We start from the raw sequence: 17,444 nt of genomic DNA on the forward strand, positions 1-17,444 counted from the left end.
CCCACCCGTTCTGCACCTCGCCCCGCCCCCAACCCATCGCCCCGCCCCCAACCCATCGCCCCGCCCCTTCCGCCCTCTGGGCGGGGCTAAGCGCCGCTTCCCCCGGAAGTCCGGGACCGAGCCGAACGACCCGCCCAGCTGGGCGCTGCCCCTCCCTCCTACGGCGCGCGGGTGGGTCCTCGTCTCCTGCTCCCCAACTTAGGTGTTCAGGCCCAATTCCTGCGAGGTCTTGAGGCCCCACCGCGTCTCCCACAGCCCAGTCTCAGCTGCAAGCTGCTGCAGAGCCTGGAGCCAGGAAAGGAACCTGTTTCCCCTCCCAGGCCCCGCGGAATCAGGTGGGGTCCTCGCCCCTGTCCCCAGCCTCGCCTTCCACACTCTCCCGCCCGCTACCCGGGGCCCCTCGCCGCCCGCGCATGGCCCAGAAGCCGAAGGTAGACCCCCACGTCGGTCGGCTGGGGTACCTGCAGGCGCTGGTCACGGAATTCCAGGAGACGCAGAGCCAAGGTGAGTGCCTCGGGGTGGGGGGGCAGGGGGACCGGGCTGGGGTCCGGCCGCGACCACCGACCGGGCCCTGGAGCCACTGCCCGCTTCTCCACCGCAGACGCCAAGGAGCAAGTGCTGGCCAACCTCGCCAACTTCGCCTATGACCCCGCTAACTACCAGTATCTGCGGCAGCTGCAGGTCCTAGATTTATTCCTCGATTCGCTGTCGGAGGAGAATGAGACCCTGGTGGAGTTTGCTATTGGTAAGAATGGGACGGTCTCCTGGGTGCCTGATGAGATAACAGTTAGAAGTGAGTTGCTGGGAAAGGGCTCTCTTAGGGCCTTACTTAGGCCGTCTCTCAGCAGCGAAGGCAGACTTTCGTAGTGTCTGTAATGCCTCTGAGGCCCACACAGCGTCCAGGTTCACAGGTGGCTTGAGTCTGCCTTGGAACCCAGGCCCAGGACCGTTTCTACTTGTCTACCTTCCCTCTCGGTTAGAGGTGAGATTATAAATGGGAATGGATTGAAGCCCCTTGGAGGGGGGAAAAAAAGTTGAGCGCTCTTTTAAAACCTCTTTATCTTGTTTCACCATCAAGAGAAATAGCAGTCACTCGGAAGGGCTTATGGCACTTGTAGTTGTTCTGGCCTCAGACCTATTGAATTATTCACCTGACAGGTGTTTGTTGGGCAGGTACTGTGTGAGCAAAGTATTGTTCCAAATGCTGGCGAGATGGCCAACAAGTTGGGAAAAAATCTTTGCCCTCAGGGAATTTACATGCTAGCGGAGGGAGACACATGGTTGACAAAAAAGCTGAGGTGCTGAAGAAAGCAGGCTGATGAAGAAGAGCAAGGGGAGAAGGGACTACTTCTGGTTTGGCCCTGGCTGGAAGGCACAGGCCAGGCTAAGACCCTAGAGCAGAAGGAGCCAGAAGGAAGGCTGATGTGGCAGCATTGTGATGAGTGAAGCCGAGAGCGGTACTAAATGAGAGAGAAGGATTTAGTGCTTCTAAATTAGAGAGCACCTCGCACCAGTTTACAGGGATTCAGATCCAGGCATTGGGTGGGAGTTTGGAGTTTATTCTGAGGGCAAACCAACATTCCTGGGACTTCCCTAGTGGTCCAACAATTAGGACTTTGCTCTTCCACTGTAGGGGCGGCAGGTTCCATCCCTGATTAGGGAACTGAGATCCTGCAAAAAGCAAACAAAACCAACATTCTTTTTTCAGCATGTGTCTTTAAAAAAGAACATTTCTTTGCATAGTGAAAGGAATCTTATCTTCATAAGGAATAAACTTAATAATTCCATTGTCACCAAATACCCAGTTAGGCAGACTTCTCTAATAGTTCCCAAGTGGACATATTTTGTTGTTTTGTATAAACTAGGATCCATGGTCTTAATCTGGTTGTTATGTTCCTTAGATCTCTTGCTCTCTTTTTAGGTAAACTTTGTATTTTAGAACAGTTTTAGAAAAATTGCGAAGGTAATACAGAGTTTCTATATATGCACACCCAGTTTCATTATTATTACCTTCTTACATTAGTATGGTACACTTGTTACAATTAATAAGCCGATATCAACAGTCCTGTCTAACTCTTTGCAACTCCATGGGCTGTAGCCTGCCAGGCTCCTCTGTCCATGGAATTTCCCAGACAAGAATACTGGAGTGGGTTGCCATTTCCTCCTCCAGGGGATCTTCCCGACCCAGGGATAGAACCTGTGTCTCCTGCATTGGCAGATGGATTCTTTACCACTGAGCCACCTGGAAAGCCCTACTACTAACTCAAGTCCGTACTTTATTCTGATTTCCTCCGCTTTCCCCTCATAACCTTTTACTGTTTCAGGAGTCCATCCAAGATACTATGTTAGATTTAGGCTCCTTTGGACTGTGCCAGTTCTAGACTGTTTGTGAATGACTTTGGCAGTTTTAAGGAGTACTGGTCAGGTATTTTGTAGGTTTTCCTTTAGTTGGGATTTGCCTGGCTTTTCTTATTATTAGACTGGGATATGAGTTTTGGGGAGGATGACTACAGAGGTAAATGGTAAAAGGCCATGATATATCTCCTCTAACTAAAGCTGTTTTGGGAGGTGGAGTGGGGTGCTTCCCAGGTGGGATCTTAGTTCCCTGACCAAGGATCGAACCTATGCACCCTGCAGTGGCAGTGCAGAGTGTTAACCACTGGACCACTAGGGTCTCGAACCTGGAGAAAACTTTGCTAAAAAGAGCAGTCAGCCAAGGCGAGTTTTTACAGGATCAGGAAGCACCTTTCCCAAGGCAGGAGCCCTCAGATCCCGGCCACCTGAGCTGGGGGCTCCCAGGGTGGGTGAACAAGCCCTGGACCTGGAGTCTACGGTCCCCACTTCGCTTCGTAGCCGATCCTTGTGGATGAGTCCTGTCTCTTCTGAGCTTCATTTCCTCTTCTGAGCCTTGCCTGCCTCGCAGGACTGCTATGGGGAGCAGAGCTGTTGGGTCTGTGTGTCTGTGAAGGTACCTCGTCTAGAATCATTCGTATCCTTATCACCAGTTTTCCTTCTCACAGCCGCTTTTCCTCCTCTTTTTCTCCTTCTTTCTAAGGTCCCCAATCCCAGGAGCAACAGCTTTCTTAGCTCTGCATCCCTCCATGGGGTCCTCTGCAGATGAAATTTCTTTTTTATTTATTGTGCATAAATTGGAAGTCCCAGTGGTGCTTAGAAGCCTGTTTTGTTACTCTCTTTGTTTCCTTTCTTCTTGATGTCTGTGGCGCTGCGTGGGAAACACTGCCAGCGCTTATCCTGCGCTGTGCTTTCTAGCTTGGACTCTTTTTCTCTCTGGTGGCAGGTCTGAGATTGTGATCTCCATGAAGTCAGAGTGCTTTGCTTATCTTTGTCTTCAATGCTCAGTCTTTTTGGTCTGGAAAGAGGGGATGGGGTGAGTGCGCGCATGCAGAGTCCTGCCCCTGACTTGGGGCTGGCGCCCTGAGTGGGGCTGGTTCTGGAACAACTACTGGGTAAGACTGCCCATGGCCACGGTTTGGCGGAATCAAACCCAGTGTTGGTTTGCTGGCGCAGAAGAGAGTGAGTTTGGTAGGAGCAGGGCTTTGGGGTCAGGCAGGCCTGGGTTCAGGTTCTCACTCCGCGACTTCACTGTGGGCACGTGACTTCCCTTCTCCCACCGTCAGTCACGTGGGCAGGGTCAGCACCTGCCTCTCAGAGTTGTTGAGAATTGTATGAGCTGAAGTGCCTGCAGCTGCTCGGCCTCCTGCTAGCCAGACCTCTGTGAGGATGAGCAGTTCCCTCATCTCCCGGAGACTGAAGTGGGATAGCGTCTCATGACCCATCTGTTCCAGGGATTCGTTCCTTCTGGAAAAGCATCACTGAGTGATAGGAAAAGGTATGAAGGTTGACCCCTAGCCTCAGTGGGTGTCCGGGCAGTATTAGGAGGACATACCCCTGGGCGATGGGCAGTGATCAGGCCAGAGCCATCCTTGCTTGGGTCGGAGGGTGGAAAGTGGGTGGATTATCAGGAACCAGATGCAAAGCCAGGATCTCGGTAAACACTCAAGTGAATGAAAGGATTCCGAGCGCATGCCCCAGATGAAACCTCTGGCAGGCTTTGGCATCAGTCTGGGAGCATTGGCCTGAAGCACCGTGGTTGATTCGCAGTCTTGCCTGCTGTGTGTGCACACCTGCACCATTCTAGATGCTGCGTGGATATGAAAACAAGCCAGGAGATAACTCGCTGCTTCCGTTAAAACTGAACCCTAGGATATCACAGAATACTTGACAGTTTTGTTACCAAAACAGAATTCAAGTAGGAGGGACCTCCCACAATTCAGCTTAAATCCTTTTTCCTGTGTTGTATTTCCTGCAATACTCGTAGCTGCCACCGGATGGTGGTGGTGTACTGAAAAAGACTGGCGGATGACGCCTGAGCCGCTTCTCTGGAAAACAGTATCTAGTGTGAAAGGAGGCATGCCCCCTGATCCAGCAGTTACATTCACAGGGTTAGGTCCAGGCACGTGTAGACACATAGGCAAAAATGTCACCAGCAGTATTGTCTGTAATAGCCGCAGCCTGCAAACAGTCAACACTGGGATGAATATCAATATTGTGGATGTTCATACTCCTTAGCAAGGTAAATGAACAATCTGCACAGCTCCATGCAATTATCTTGCAAACATAATGTTAAGCACATGATGCTAGACACATAATAATATGTACAGCGTGACTCCATTTCTATAAAGTCCAAAAAGAGGCAGAACTGAATTATAGCATTTAGCAGCGGGTGCGTGGTTAAAAAAGAGAAATACTTGGAAGATCCCGAGAACTCCCTGGCAGTCCAGTGGTTAGGACTCGGTTCTTTCACTCTCGTGGCCTGGGTTCAACCCCAGATGGGAGAACTAAGATCCACAAGCCACACAGGAAATTAAAGGTCCTGTTTATTACAAGTCAGGAAGGGCTTCACCTCTGAGAGGGAGAGAATTCAATCAGGAAAGAATGTGCAGAGGCGCTGGACTGCTGACTGTGCTTCCGTCCTTGACCTCAGCGCTGGTTACGTGGGCACTTGGGCTCTCTGTTCACCTCTGCCTGTGTGTGGGTTGCAGGTGTGCCCTGGGCCATTCTCCGGGGCTGTGAACAGGGGCGTGCCTCGTCCACCTCTACTGGGTGCTAGAGAGGGGTCTTCCATTGTCTAATCCTCTCTGCCCGTTTTACTGGTGAAGAAACTCAGGCTTAGAGAAATGGAGTTGCTTGCTCTGCTCACTTGAATCTGCAGGGGCGTTCGCGGGATTTTTAGCTAGCTCCGCCCACCACAGAGCCCTCGCTCCATCCGCGGAACTCTGGGGTCCCCGGGGAACCTGCTTCTCTCATTGGTCCTTTAGGGTTCTGGGATCGAACATCTTTCAGCTTAAAACAAAAAACAAAAAACTCCCCAGCCCGCCACTAGTTAGAGGAAAGCTGAAGTCGAGGCTCTCCTCCCCTCACTCCCTCGCGCCACCTGGGAAGGCTGACGCCAGGCACCTCTGCCCTCCCGCCCCCTTCCTCTCGGTTCCAGGCACAAGCGGGGTGTGTCTGTGTGTTTTATTCACGTATGTGAATATGTAATGGATTCACTCGGTACAGAGTTCAAAAGGGTAGGTGGTAAACTGTAACAGTCTGTAGCCTTTTCTGGAGGCAGCCACTGTTACCAGTTTCTTGTGTATCCTCCCAGAGATATTTGCAGGATTTATAAACAAATATGTACATGTTTGTATGTATACTATGTATACATTGTATGTCTTACACATGCCTGTAGCATACTATATCTATATTCCGCTCCTCCCCTTCCCCCTTTTAAAATTTATTTGGCTGTGCTGGGTCTTAGTTGTGGCATGTGGGACCTAGTTCCCTGACCAGGGATCCAATGCGGGCCGCCTGCATTGGGAGCTCAGGATCTTAACCTCTGGATCACCAGGGAAGCCCCTTTGGGGGGGAGGGAAAAAAAAAAAACAGGAAAAAACTCAGCGCCACCTATTGGCACACGTGCAGTGTCAGCCCTTAAAGAGCTGCCTGATTGTAAGCCGGCATGATGACCTCCGCGAGTTGGACTGAGGCCTAGCGGCGGAGGATGGCCGTTTTGGTTGTTTCCATCTTGCTCTCACATGCGGTGCTGCCTATTTGTATATCATTTCTCTTGCCGGAATGGCCCTGTATAATAAAATACTAGAATTGAAGTCTAGGTCAGAAACGCGAAAGGCCATGATTTTTTTTTTTTTTTAATTAAAAACATTTTTTTTTAAGATTATACAAAACATATCACTTAAGTGAAAACTGTATCACCCTGTGTTTTTAGAGAAGTCTCACTACCATCCTGGTCCATTCCCCTCTCATGGAATCAGCAGATGTGAACATGTACATATGTGTATATTTGTCCACAGCCTGCTTACATATAATAGTAGCTTTCTCTGTATGCTGTTCGCCCCTTGAGTGTCCGTCCTGAAATGTCAGAGAGAACCATTCTCAAGATAACGTGTGGTGTATGTGTCTGTGTGTGTCAGTCGCTCAGTCGTGTCCAACTCTTTGCGACCCAATGGACTGCAGCACGCCAGGCCTCCCCGTCCATCACCAACTCCCAGAGTTTACTCAAACTCCTGTCCATTGAGTCGGTGATGCCATCCAACCATCTTATCCTCTGTCATCCCCTTCTCCTCCTGCCTTCAATTCCTCCCAGCATCAGGGTCTTTTCAAAAGTCAGCTCTTCGAATCAGGTAGCCAAAGTATTGGAGTTTCAGCTTCAGCATCAGTGCTTCCAATGAATATTCAGGACTGATTTCCTTTAGGATGGACTGGTTACGTATGTGTGCGCGCTTAGTTGCTCAGTCGTGTCTGACTCTTTGTGACCCCATGGACTGTAACCCTCCCGGCTCCTTTGTCCCTGGGATTCTGCCAGGGAAGAATACTGGAGTGGGTTGCCTTGCCCTTCTCCAGGGGATCTTCCCAACTCAGGGATCAAACCCAGGTCTCTCACCTTGCAGGCAGATTCTTTACCATCTGTGCCACCAGGGAAGACCAACTCAAGATATTGGGTTGGCCAAAAAGTTCATTTGGGTTTTTCCACAAGATGTTATGGAAAACATGGGGACTTCCCTGTGGTCCAGTGGCTAAGACTCTGAGTTCCCAGATGCAGGGTACCAGGGTTCTATCCCTGGTTGGGGAACTAGATCCCACATGCTGCAACTAAAGAACTAAAGCTCTCACATGATGCAACTGAAGAATTAAAGATCCCATATGCCACAACTAAGACCAGGCAGAGCCAAAAAAAAAAAAAAGATGTTATGGAAAACATAACATGTTACGAACATTTTGACCACCCCAATGCTAAAGTTAAATCCCAAAACAAAGAGTCCTCAGTGAAGATTTTGAGCTGGGATTGACTGTGGCCAGCCCAGTGCCCTGGGGTGGGTGGGCGCTCAGACACCACGTCCCCAGCCAGTGTCTCCGAGGGCTCGCCCAGCCCTCCAGGGCGCCAGGTGCCGGCTCAGCACGCAGCATGCCCTCACCCGATTGCCAGGACAGTCCTCAGGCCCTCCTGTCCCTCCCAGCAGCGGTGCCCTGCTTGCCGTGTGACCTGAGAGCCCCTGCCCGACCTCTCTGAGCCGCAGCTTTCTCCTCCCAGGCGGCCCCCGGGGCTTCTCCTTTGCCTCTGCCGGGGCTTTCTGTGGCTCGCGTCTAGACGGGCCCTGCCTTTGCCCCTTGTTCTTTCTCTCTGCCTTGCCTGGTTTGTCCACAGCACGTTCATCCACCAGTCAGAACTTGTTCTCCTTTTTGTGTGGTAACCAGTCTTTAAATTGCAGCAGGATCAGCATACAGTGAATTGCACACGGTTTAAGTGTCAGTTTGATGATTTTTTTTTTTTTTGGCTGCACCGCGCGGCATGAAGGATCTTAGTTCCCCAACCAGGGATTGAAACCCCAGGCCCCTGCAGTGGAAGTGTGGATTCTTGACCACTGGACCACAGGAAAGTCCCAGTTTGATGGATTTTTAAGTTCATTAAGGTGTATGTACATCTGCGTAACCAGCACTTAAATCAAGATACAGAATGTTTCCATCTCCCCGAAAGGATCCCTCATACCCTCTGCTGTTCGTGTCTTCCACCCCGAGGTAACCACGGTTCTCACCTTCAGCCACATGGATTTGTTTCGCCTGTTCTTGAACTTCATGTAAGTGGACTGGTACAGGATTCTTTGAGTTGAGTCTCTGGTTTTTTTTTCCCTCAACATAATGTTTCTGAGGTCCATGCAAATTGTTACAGTATCAGTAGCTCCTGTCTTTGTATGAATAGGCCGCAAGTTGTTCATCCGTTCATCCCCTGGTGGAGCTTTGAGTTATTTCTGGAGCCTTTATGAGCAAAGCCGTTACGATCATTTAAAAGATTTTATTTACTTGCGGCTGTGCTGGATCTTCATTGTCCCCGGGCTTTTCTCTAGTTGCCGAGCGAGGGCTTCTCGTTGCAGTGGCTTCTTTGGTTGTAGAACTCCAGGGCATGCAGGCTCCGCGCTCAGAGCACAGGCTCGGTAGCTGCGGCACGTGGCTTATTTGCCCTCGGGTGTGTGGAATCTCCCCAGATCAGGACTGAGCCCGTGTCTTCTGCATTGGCAGGAGGATTCTTTACCACTGAGCCAGGAGGGAAGCCTTGTCATGATCATTTTCATACAAGTTTTCTTGTATACATTGGGTACTCACTTGTCTCAGGTAGATTTCTTATATGTATGTACTCTTTTTTTCTCAGATCTGGGTAGAAGTGGAATTGCTGAGTCACAGAGTAAGTGTATGGGCTTCTCGGGTAGCTCAGTGGTAAGGAATCTGCCTGCTGACCCAGGAGACACAGGAGATGTGAGTTTGACCCCTGGGTCAGGAAGATCCCCTGGAGGAAGAAATGGCAACCCACTCCAGTATTCTTGCCTGGAAAGTTCCATGGACAGAAGAGCCTGGTGGGCTACAGTCCATGGGGTCAGAAAGAGTCGAACACAACTGAGTTTGCATGCGCACTTGTGTACATAGATACACACACACCCCACACACGCGGTAGATGTATGTTCAACTGTATTTGTCGTCGTAGCTCAGTCGTGTCCGACTCTTGTGACCCCCATGGACTGTAGCCTACAAGGCTCCTCCGCCCATAGGATTTTCCACGCAAGAGTCCTGGAGTGGGTTGCCATTTCCTTCTCCAGGGGATCTTCCCGACCCAGGGATTGAACCCGGGTCTCCTGCATTGCAGGCAGACGTTTTACCCTCTAAGCCACCAGGAAAAGCTACCAAAGAGTTTTCCAGTGTAATTATGATGTGTGCACGCCTCACCACCAGCACACGAGAGTTCCAATAGCTCTGCCAGCACTTACTATTGTCAGTCTTCTTTTGTTTTCCATTATAATAGGTGTATAGGGGCCTCTTGCTGTGATTTTAATTTTCATTTCTCTGATAAGGAATGTAGAGCACATTTTCATATATTGGCCCTTTTGTGCAGTTTGCCTAAGTCTTTTGCTCATTCTTTTTTTTTATTGTGTTGTTCATCTTTTATTGATATGAAGGAGTTGTTTAAATATCCTGGATATGAGTTCTCTGTCAGAATCTATGAATATTTTCTTCTTTTGCTTTTTTTTCCCCCCTTTTTTGGTATGAAGAAAAGAAGCGAAGGGGGAGGGGGATGACTAGCGTGGTCAAGGAAGACTCCGAGAAGAGGTAACAGCTTGTTGTACCTTTTTTTTCTGGCCGCACTGCATGGTTTTCAGGGTCTTAGTTCCCCAGCCGGAGATTAAACCTGGGCCCACAGCAGTGAGAGCAGAGTCCTGAGCACTGGACAGTCAGGGAATTCCCTGGGCTTGTTTTTTTTTTTTTTATTGCAATTTTATGACACATTTGCTGTTCTTTTTTCCTCATTAACCTTATATAGCAAGCATTTTCCCACATTACACGTTTTTCTTAAAACGTGATTTTTAGAACTGTATAATGTTTCATCATACGGATGTACCCTACTTTCTTTAACCAGTTTGCTGTTGTTGGGCCTTCTTTAGGAAGCTGCCAGGCTTCACATTGCTCTTTTTCTACAGCCCTCCTTAGTTCTTCAGGGCTGGTGCACAGAGGTGGGCTCCGAGGAAAACTCAGAGCGGCTGCGGCTTCTCGTCAGCTCTTTGGGGGTCTCTTGGCTCCTTCTCTGGCGCTCCTGCTCAGCCCTTTATCCATGAAGCCCTACTCTTTCCAGGCTTTCACTGCCCTTTTTCATCTGCCACGGTCACTGCCAGCAAGGCTGAGGGCCTTAAAAAGTTCCCTGCCTGCGGTGGGGACCCGGCAGCTGGTGAGTGCTGGCAGCCCCCCGATCCATCCCTGGAGCCTTCCCAGGCCTGTAAATGGGGAGCAGGTGGGGTTGGCTGCTGGGAGGCTGCCTCCCGCGCCGGTTCTCCTGCAGATGCCCTGTGATTATCCCAAGTGGCAGAGCCCTGCCCAGGCACAGCTGGGCGTGATGATGACTCACCAGCTGGAGAGTGACTCGGGCCTTTTCACCGTATCACCCTTGCGGGCAGAGATAAGTCCCGTCCCCCACCCCCGAGCTGAGTCCGTAGTGTGGGTAGGAGGCTGCAGCTCCACTCGGAGCTTAGAGGAGATGGTGCCAATGTGTGTGAGGAGCCGGGGTCCCGCCTGGGCTTTTCCACTTGTCCCTGCACCCGACTGAGCCTAGCGTCCACCCATGATAGGATTAATTGTTTTCGTGGCTTCTACAGGGACACCCTTTACGCTGGGAGTGGCAGCGGGCTCCCCATCTTCTGAGACTTTGGGCAAGTTACTCAATGGCCTCAGCTTCTTTCCTGTCTGGGGGTGGTGGTGACTCTTGCTCCATGGGGTTCAGTCGTGTGCCCGGCAGGAATGCACAGTCGCAGGCCCCAGGATTCAGAGGTACATGACTGCTGTGTGGCGCCCAGTGATGGGCAAAGACCGCAAGTAAAGAGGGTGGTGGGAAGGGAGGCCCCAGGGTGTGCTCAGGGCTCCACTGGAGTGACCTGAGGTGGGGCGGGACCCTGCATCAGTGCCTCCTCTTCTGGGGCCGCCCCTCAGAGGCCTCCTGTCAGTGAGACCCCAAAACGGCAGATGTCCCAGGTGGGCAGGGACTCGGGGAGCCATCCCATCCAGCCTCCCGACCATCTGCAGTGCAGCTGTTTCCTGCTGCTCACCGCTTTACAGTCCTTCTAACAAATGTTTGTAGAGCGCGCCCTGTACCAGGCACCCAGGACGTGGTAGGAATAAGACAGCCTGGGTCTTGACCTCTGGGAACGTATCCTCCTAGGGGGCTCAGCAGTCAGCGAGCAAGGAAAAGCCATGGTGATCCGTCAAAGTTCTAAGCATGTGAAGAAAATGAAACAAGGTGATGAGGGAAGTGCCTGGACGTGTTAGGGTGGAACTTATGTGGTGGTCCAGGAGAACCTCACTGTCCAGGGAGCAGTGACGTGCTGGTTACCAGCAAGAGCGTGGCAGGACTTCCCCGATGGTCCAGTGGTTAGAGCTTCCACTGCATGGGGGGCACGGTTCAATCCCTGCTTAGGCAATTAAGATGCTTCATTCCACAAGGCACGGCCAATAAAAGAAGAAAAAAAAAAAAAGAGCGTGGCACCATGTGAAGATCCTGGAAGGGAGTGTGAACTTTATTCCAGGTGCAGTGGGAAGTCCCTGGAGGTTGAGTGGATGGAACCTTTACAAGCTTCCCTTCAGCGGGACCCAGACTGACCCAGGTACTGCTCAGAAGCAGGCGGCTGAGCCTGGAGGGGGAGGAGGTCTTCGCCAGCCCTGCCCCCCGCCTCGCTGCTCCTGTCCCCGCTTACTGGGAAAGACGTCCAGGTTGGGTTTAAGGCTGTGAGAAGCCAGAGCCCTTGCCAGTTTCCAGAGACGCAGGGGAAGTGGGTGGGCTGTCAGTCACTCTTCATTGGCTGCGCGGGGCTGGGCGGCGCGTGCTATGCAAATGAGCTAGAAGCTGGTCTTCTGTTTGGAGTAGGAACCCAAGGGTGGGGGTGCCCTGACGGCAGGAAGCTCACCCAGGAGCCACAGGAGTCAGCTTCCCGCACCCAGGGCTCTGGGCTAGCGGGAGAGTACAAAGTCTGGCCACACTACGTGAGCGGTGGTGGGTTCTTCCATCCCGAACCACAGGTCTCTTCACTCTGTCCTTTTCTCTTATCCCCCAGAATCCTAGTAACAATGATGGGTTGGGGGAGGCAGTGGTGGATGATATTTAACCTCTTAATTATGTTGTATCCATAAAATGGTAAAAGGGTGGACTGCATGGCTGTTAAATGATGCCGTGATTGTAGATTTATTGGCGTGGAGAGCTGTTCACAATTCTGTTCAGTCGTGTCCAACTCTTTGCGACCCCATGAACCGCAACACGCCAGGCCTCCCTGTCCATCACCAACTCCTGGAGTCCACCCAAAGCCACATCTATCAAGTTGATGATGCCATCCAGCCATCTTATCCTCTGTCGTCCCCTTCTCCTCCTGCCTTCAATCTTTCCCAGCATCAGGGTCTTTTCCAATGAGTCAGCTCTTCGCATCAGATGGTCGAAGTATTGGAGTTTCAGCTTCAATGTCAGTCCTCCAATGAATACCCAGGACTGATCTCTTTTAGGATCGACTGGTTGGGTCTCCTTGCAGTCCAAGGGACTCTCAAGAGTCTTCTCCAACATCACAGTTCAAAAGCATCAATTCTTCGACTCTCAGCTTTCTTTATAGTCCAACTCTCACATCCATACATGACCACTGAAAAAACCGTAGCCTTGACTAGATAGACCTTTGTTGGCAAAGTAATTTTTAATATGCTGTCTAGATTGGTCATAAGTGGTTAAATAAAAGCAACTGGCTTACAAAACAGTAAGCAGAGGATCACATTGTTACCAAGTATATGGAGTCACATATTTAAATATTGTGGGATGAAAAGTAAATATAAAATGTCTGGGTGGTAGGATTGAGATGGTTTATGCTTTGCCTTTTTGACAGTTTTATTGTAGTATAACTGACATCTGATAAACTTCACATAAGTAAAGGGGGCAACTGGATATGTTTTGATGTATGTGTACACCTGTGAAACAGTCACCTTACATATGTGTGCGTATGTATGCGTGTGTGTGCATATATGTATTGTGGTCATGCCACACATCTTGTGGGCTCTTAGTTCCCCGGCCAGGGATTGAACCAGGCCCTCAGCAGGGAAAGCGTGGAGCCCTAACCCCGGACCACCAGGGAGTTCCCAGGAAAGCATTGAACTGGCCGAACCGGGCGGGAGAAGGTTCAGTGCCCACCTCCAGAAGGCTGGGCCGTGGCAGGCAGGCCTGTCTGGAACCTTGAAAGGGAGGGCTGGAGATCCAGTGGGACTCCGGGAGGAGAGGGCGGAGGAGGCCCAGGGCTGAGGCCTCAGAGTCCGCTTGCTCTTCCCCAGGCGGCCTCTGCAACCTGTGCGCCGACAGGGCCAACAGGGAATACATCCTGCAGGCGGGGGGCGTCCCCCTCATCGTCAACTGCCTGTCCAGCCGCAGCGAGGAGACCGTGCTGTCCGCCGTGACCGCGCTCATGGGCCTGGGCTCGCCCGGCACGGGCTCCCACCCCGAGCTGACGGCCCGGCCCGTGGTCCAGTGCATGCTGCGCTTCTCCCTGTCGGCCAGCGCCCGGCTCCGAAACCTGGCCCAGATCTTCCTGGAAGACTTCTGCTCTCCCAGCCAGGTGGCCGAGGCCCGCAGCTGGCGAGCGGATGCCGCCCTGGGGATCCCCCTGCCGAGGACGGAGGCCCCACAGCAGCCCTGACCCGCTGCCCGCCGGACGAGACTGAAACCCTAGTGGGGGCTCCGGGAGAGGTGGCGGCGGCGCGCCCACAGCGCACCCTCTCCGCTAACGGCGCGCGCTCGGCCGTTTTCAAGGTGCGCTTTCTCCACGGCAGGTATTTGCACTGTGATGAAAGGCCCCTGACGAGCGAGGAAGCCAGGCCTTGAGACGCGTGGACGGGGAAGCCGAAGGTGCTGCCGTTTTCACGGACCGCTGCTCTCATCTCAGCCTCGTGGAGAGGCCCTCGTGCCGGCCCCCTCACCCCCGCCGGGCCCCACCCTCACGGAGGAAGCAGCGCGGTCCCTGGACTCGCAGCCTTCGCAGGTGTTTCTCCGGAGGAACAGCTGGGCCTGGAGCTTAGGAGAATTGCCTGAGCTTGAGGAAGGAAGCATTCTCCCCAACAGAGGTGTCTGGAGTCATTCTGAGACGCAGAAGTGAGAAGCCTTGTTGTTCAAAGTATATCGCGGCTCCGGGAAGCTGAGGGTGGTGGTGTGCCCCTCTCTGTGGAGGCTGGGTACCTGCTCCACAAGCTCTCCAGGCTGGGCATTCGGCCTGGTGGATGCTGGCCCTGAGAACTCTCTGGCTTAACTGTTGATCCGCACAGACCTGTCAGCCAGCCACCACAGTGGGGCCTCAAAATCCAGAGCGTGCCCCCTGCTGTTGAGAGTCCAGCCCAGTGACTGTTAACGGTGGCCGTGAGGGTGACGACACGTCGGAGGACAGGCACGGACTCTTCGAGCAGTGTCTCCTCCCCTCCCCACCCCACGGTCCCCGCTTAGAAGCCCTGGCCTGCCTTCTCTGCCATCAGGGTTAGTGGGGAGAGGGGGGGCCCTGTGCCTGGAAGCACGTCTGGGGCTCAGGAGGGCCTTGGGGATGCAAGTAAGAGGGGTGCTGAAGGGAGAGGGGACCAGATGCTGACATACAGTGCAGGGCTCAGAGCCCAGTGTATGCCGCTCAGCATGGGGGAAGGGGTGTGGGCCCCCGTGGGAAGCTGGGGTTCGGGAGCAGGGGAAGGTCCTGGCCCCCCTTAAGGCTGACCTCTTACATGACCAAGGAAAGGTGGCTCCAGGAGGAACGGTGTCCAGGTGGATGTGGGGGTGGGTGGATTGTAGGACTAATGGACTAAGGAGCCCAGAGGGAGGGAGGCAAAGGCCTCCTCATCGGCCTGTATTCCCGCTGCCCCCCAGAGGGTCCTGGCCCTTCCCTTTCCCAAATAAAAGGCCTTAAGAGAGCAGTGAGCCAAAGAGTTTTATTTAAAAGGTGCCTGTTCTCCCAGCGCGTTTTCGGCCAGCTGTCCTGGGAGGTTCCAGGCAGCCGGCACGGCGCTGCACGGGAACTCGGTTCTGCCCGACTTCCCTGTCCGTCTGCCTCGCCCTCCTCCAGTCGCTGTCAGCAGCCTCATTGCTGGGGCAGCCCCAGGCCGTCAGGGTCCAGCGGCAGGGCTCCCCGCTTGCTGTCTATAATCTCCCTCCAGTTGTCGCTCCAGGAGCGCAGCCGTCTCCGAGGCGGGGCCAGGGCCAGGTGCTGGTTGTGGCAGCAGGTGAACAAGATATGCTCCCAGCTGGGGGTCTCCTCTTGGCCTGGACGGGGAGGCAGGGAACCCGCAGTCCCTAACCTGGTTATCTGTACTCCCTCCCCCTAATCCCAGCAGGCCAGATGCCTGGAGGCGGCTAAAGAGAAAGACTCCCCACCTCGAATGACCTCCTTGTCATCAATGAGTATGTCCCCCGAGATCACGGTCTTGTCCCTCGTCATGATAATGCGCTCCACAAACTGGGGTCCCAGGTGCTTCTCCACCCAGCGGTACTGTGAGGTGGGCACAGGGTCAGTAGGGCAAGGTGGGCCCCTGAACTCAGGGCCAGTGGGTGTGAGGGAGGGTCTACAGCTTATGAGAGATGCCCCCTCCACTCCTCCCCCCCAACTTTCTGTGTTTCTGTTGGGGTGTTGGGGTTTTTATTTTGGCTGCGCCATGCAGCATGCTGGATCTCAGTTGCCCAACCAGGGATTGAACCCCTACCCCCTTGCATTGAGAGCACAGAGTCTTAACCTCTGGACTGCCAGGGAAGTCCCCCGATGGTTTCTTTTAACAAATCAGAGCTTAGGAAGCTAAGTTTGCCTGTGGAGCGCTGGGGCAGCCGCACCTTCTCGGCCACACAGTGGTCGTACTTCATCAGAGGACTGGTGCAGATGAAGACCTGGGTGCTGCAGGGGGGGGCACGATCAGACGGGGTGGTGCCTGCCCCTGCCCCCCAGCCCCCACTCCCTGCCGCCCTTCCTCACTCCTGCATGTCACTCATCTCCCGCATGGCTTCCAAGGCTCCAGGGATGGGCTCCAAGTCTAGGAAAAAGCCTGGGGCTTCAAACACACTGGCCACTTTGTCCTGAAAGATACAGGGTTCCCGTCCTGGCTCTGCTCGCAGACCTCAAACCCCCACCCCCACCCCACCCACACACACAGCGAGGACTCTCAAAGGTGAGGTTCCTGGGGGGCATTGGTCTCCAGATCAGAGTCCCGGGTGGAGGATTTTGTTTAGCGGTAAGGAAACACCCCCAACCCCCAGACTGTCTAGTCCCAAGTGAAGTGTGGATTCTGAAGTGAGAGCTTTGTTCATTTTAAACAGGAAGGTGTCGACATGGAGCTGCGACAGTCCTGACCCAGGGGAGAGGCTCCCTGTCCCCGGATGTCCTGTAGGGTCGGGGGTCCCCGCTCCCCTCGCGCCGCACCCCTCCCATCCACCCGCTGCCTACCGCCAGGTCGGGGCGCAGCGCCCGGTACTGCTCGCGCGCGTAGAAGCCGCGGCGCTCCGCCAGCGGCACGTGCGGCTCCCCGGGGAAACGTTGGAGGAAGCCCCGCAGCAGGCCGGCCTCGAAGTCCGCCAGCACGCAGTCCATGTCCACCAGCACCCGCACGGGCCGCGCGCGCCGCGCCGGCGTCCCCATCGCCAGCGCCGCGAGGCAGGGGACCCGCGGGAAACGCGGAACCGGTCCCGGGAGCGCGCGGAGCCGGGCGCGGGAACGGCTACTTCCGGAGCCGCGGCGGGCGGGGCCCGGCCGGGCCGGGCTGATTTGCTTGGGCGCCCGGGTGCCCCGCCCGCCCGCCCGCGGGAGCCCCGGGCCTTCCCCAGCACCCCCGACTGGACGTGGCGGTGCCCGCGCCCCGCGTCTGGTCTGAGGGTACGCCTGCATGGACATCAGCCGCCCTCCGCTCCAGCAGACGGCCTCGCTCACCCCCAAACGTGACTGGGCCAGACCTTCCGGGGGTCCCCTGGACTGTCCTGAATACTGGGGAGCGTCGTCTTAAGCCTGTGGGCCGGCTCCGACCTTCTCAGAACCCACACCTGCTCACCCCGCGGGACAGAAGGAGAGCTGCCTCCCGCTGCGTCAAGGCAGCACCAACCCAAGACCCGAACCTCGGGGACCCCCGGGAGCTGAAGTGAGTGAATCTGAAGACAACAGGCTCTTGCGAGTACAGTTCCTCAGAGATGAATTCACAAACCAGAGTTGGCTTGAAACATGGGAGCATCTGCTTCAAACCTCCTGTTCTACCTGCAAGAGGCGATTTTCCACCAGGCTCAGGTAATCGGGACCATCCTTTCTGTGGAACTGACTTTTCTCTAGAATCCTCCTCAGTTATATCCTCTAAGAAAATGCTGGTCA

At 53.9% G+C, this 17,444-nt stretch overlaps 2 protein-coding genes across 8 annotated transcripts; one reads left to right on the forward strand and one right to left on the reverse strand.

Annotated features, from left to right (window-relative positions):
* The first annotated feature begins 8 nt into the window (after positions 1-8).
* Positions 9-15,018, forward strand: ARMC7 (armadillo repeat containing 7). Of its 5 annotated transcripts, none has more exons than XM_065908839.1 (4): positions 9-504; positions 602-745; positions 11,637-11,714; positions 12,491-13,372. In XM_065908839.1, the coding sequence occupies exons 1-4, from the start codon at positions 414-416 to the stop codon at positions 12,574-12,576; spliced, it is 399 nt and encodes a 132-aa protein (XP_065764911.1). In that variant the 5' UTR covers positions 9-413; the 3' UTR covers positions 12,577-13,372. The 5 variants fall into 5 exon arrangements, 4 of the variants coding, with proteins under 4 accessions (XP_065764911.1, XP_065764909.1, XP_065764912.1 ...); XM_065908837.1 differs by lacking the exon at positions 12,491-13,372 and adding an exon at positions 13,408-15,018 and having other exon boundaries at positions 14-504; XR_010659622.1 differs by lacking the exons at positions 11,637-11,714; positions 12,491-13,372 and adding exons at positions 7,877-8,156; positions 13,408-13,545 and having other exon boundaries at positions 16-504.
* Positions 15,019-15,131: 113 nt separating this feature from the next.
* Positions 15,132-17,029, reverse strand: NT5C (5', 3'-nucleotidase, cytosolic). 3 transcript variants are annotated; one of them, XM_065908833.1, is made up of 5 exons: positions 16,536-17,029; positions 16,068-16,168; positions 15,929-15,989; positions 15,479-15,593; positions 15,133-15,367 (listed from the first exon to the last, which is right to left on the reverse strand). In XM_065908833.1, the coding sequence occupies exons 1-5, from the start codon at positions 16,977-16,979 to the stop codon at positions 15,186-15,188; spliced, it is 903 nt and encodes a 300-aa protein (XP_065764905.1). In that variant the 5' UTR covers positions 16,980-17,029; the 3' UTR covers positions 15,133-15,185. The 3 variants fall into 3 exon arrangements, with proteins under 3 accessions (XP_065764907.1, XP_065764905.1, XP_065764906.1); XM_065908834.1 differs by having other exon boundaries at positions 15,240-15,367; positions 15,835-15,989; XM_065908835.1 differs by lacking the exons at positions 15,929-15,989; positions 16,068-16,168 and having other exon boundaries at positions 15,132-15,367.
* Positions 17,030-17,444: the final 415 nt, after the last annotated feature.

Source organism: Muntiacus reevesi, chromosome 18 (genome assembly GCF_963930625.1).
Source record: "Muntiacus reevesi chromosome 18, mMunRee1.1, whole genome shotgun sequence".
Lineage (NCBI taxonomy): Eukaryota > Metazoa > Chordata > Mammalia > Artiodactyla > Cervidae > Muntiacus > Muntiacus reevesi.

Excerpts from the sequence above, each read along its gene's own strand:
- ARMC7 (XM_065908837.1), top strand. The coding sequence starts at position 414 with ATGGCCCAGAAGCCGAAGGTAGACCCCCACGTCGGTCGGCTGGGGTAC. Across the intron at positions 746-11,636 it reads CCTGGTGGAGTTTGCTATTG|GTGCAGTGGGAAGTCCCTGG; the intron begins GTAAGAATGGGA and ends ACTTTATTCCAG. Across the intron at positions 11,715-13,407 it reads CGGGACCCAGACTGACCCAG|GCGGCCTCTGCAACCTGTGC; the intron begins GTACTGCTCAGA and ends GCTCTTCCCCAG.
- NT5C (XM_065908833.1), bottom strand. The coding sequence starts at position 16,979 with ATGTCCATGCAGGCGTACCCTCAGACCAGACGCGGGGCGCGGGCACCG. Across the intron at positions 15,594-15,928 it reads ACCACTGTGTGGCCGAGAAG|TACCGCTGGGTGGAGAAGCA; the intron begins GTGCGGCTGCCC and ends CCCACCTCACAG. Across the intron at positions 15,368-15,478 it reads TGACAAGGAGGTCATTCGAG|GCCAAGAGGAGACCCCCAGC; the intron begins GTGGGGAGTCTT and ends CTCCCCGTCCAG.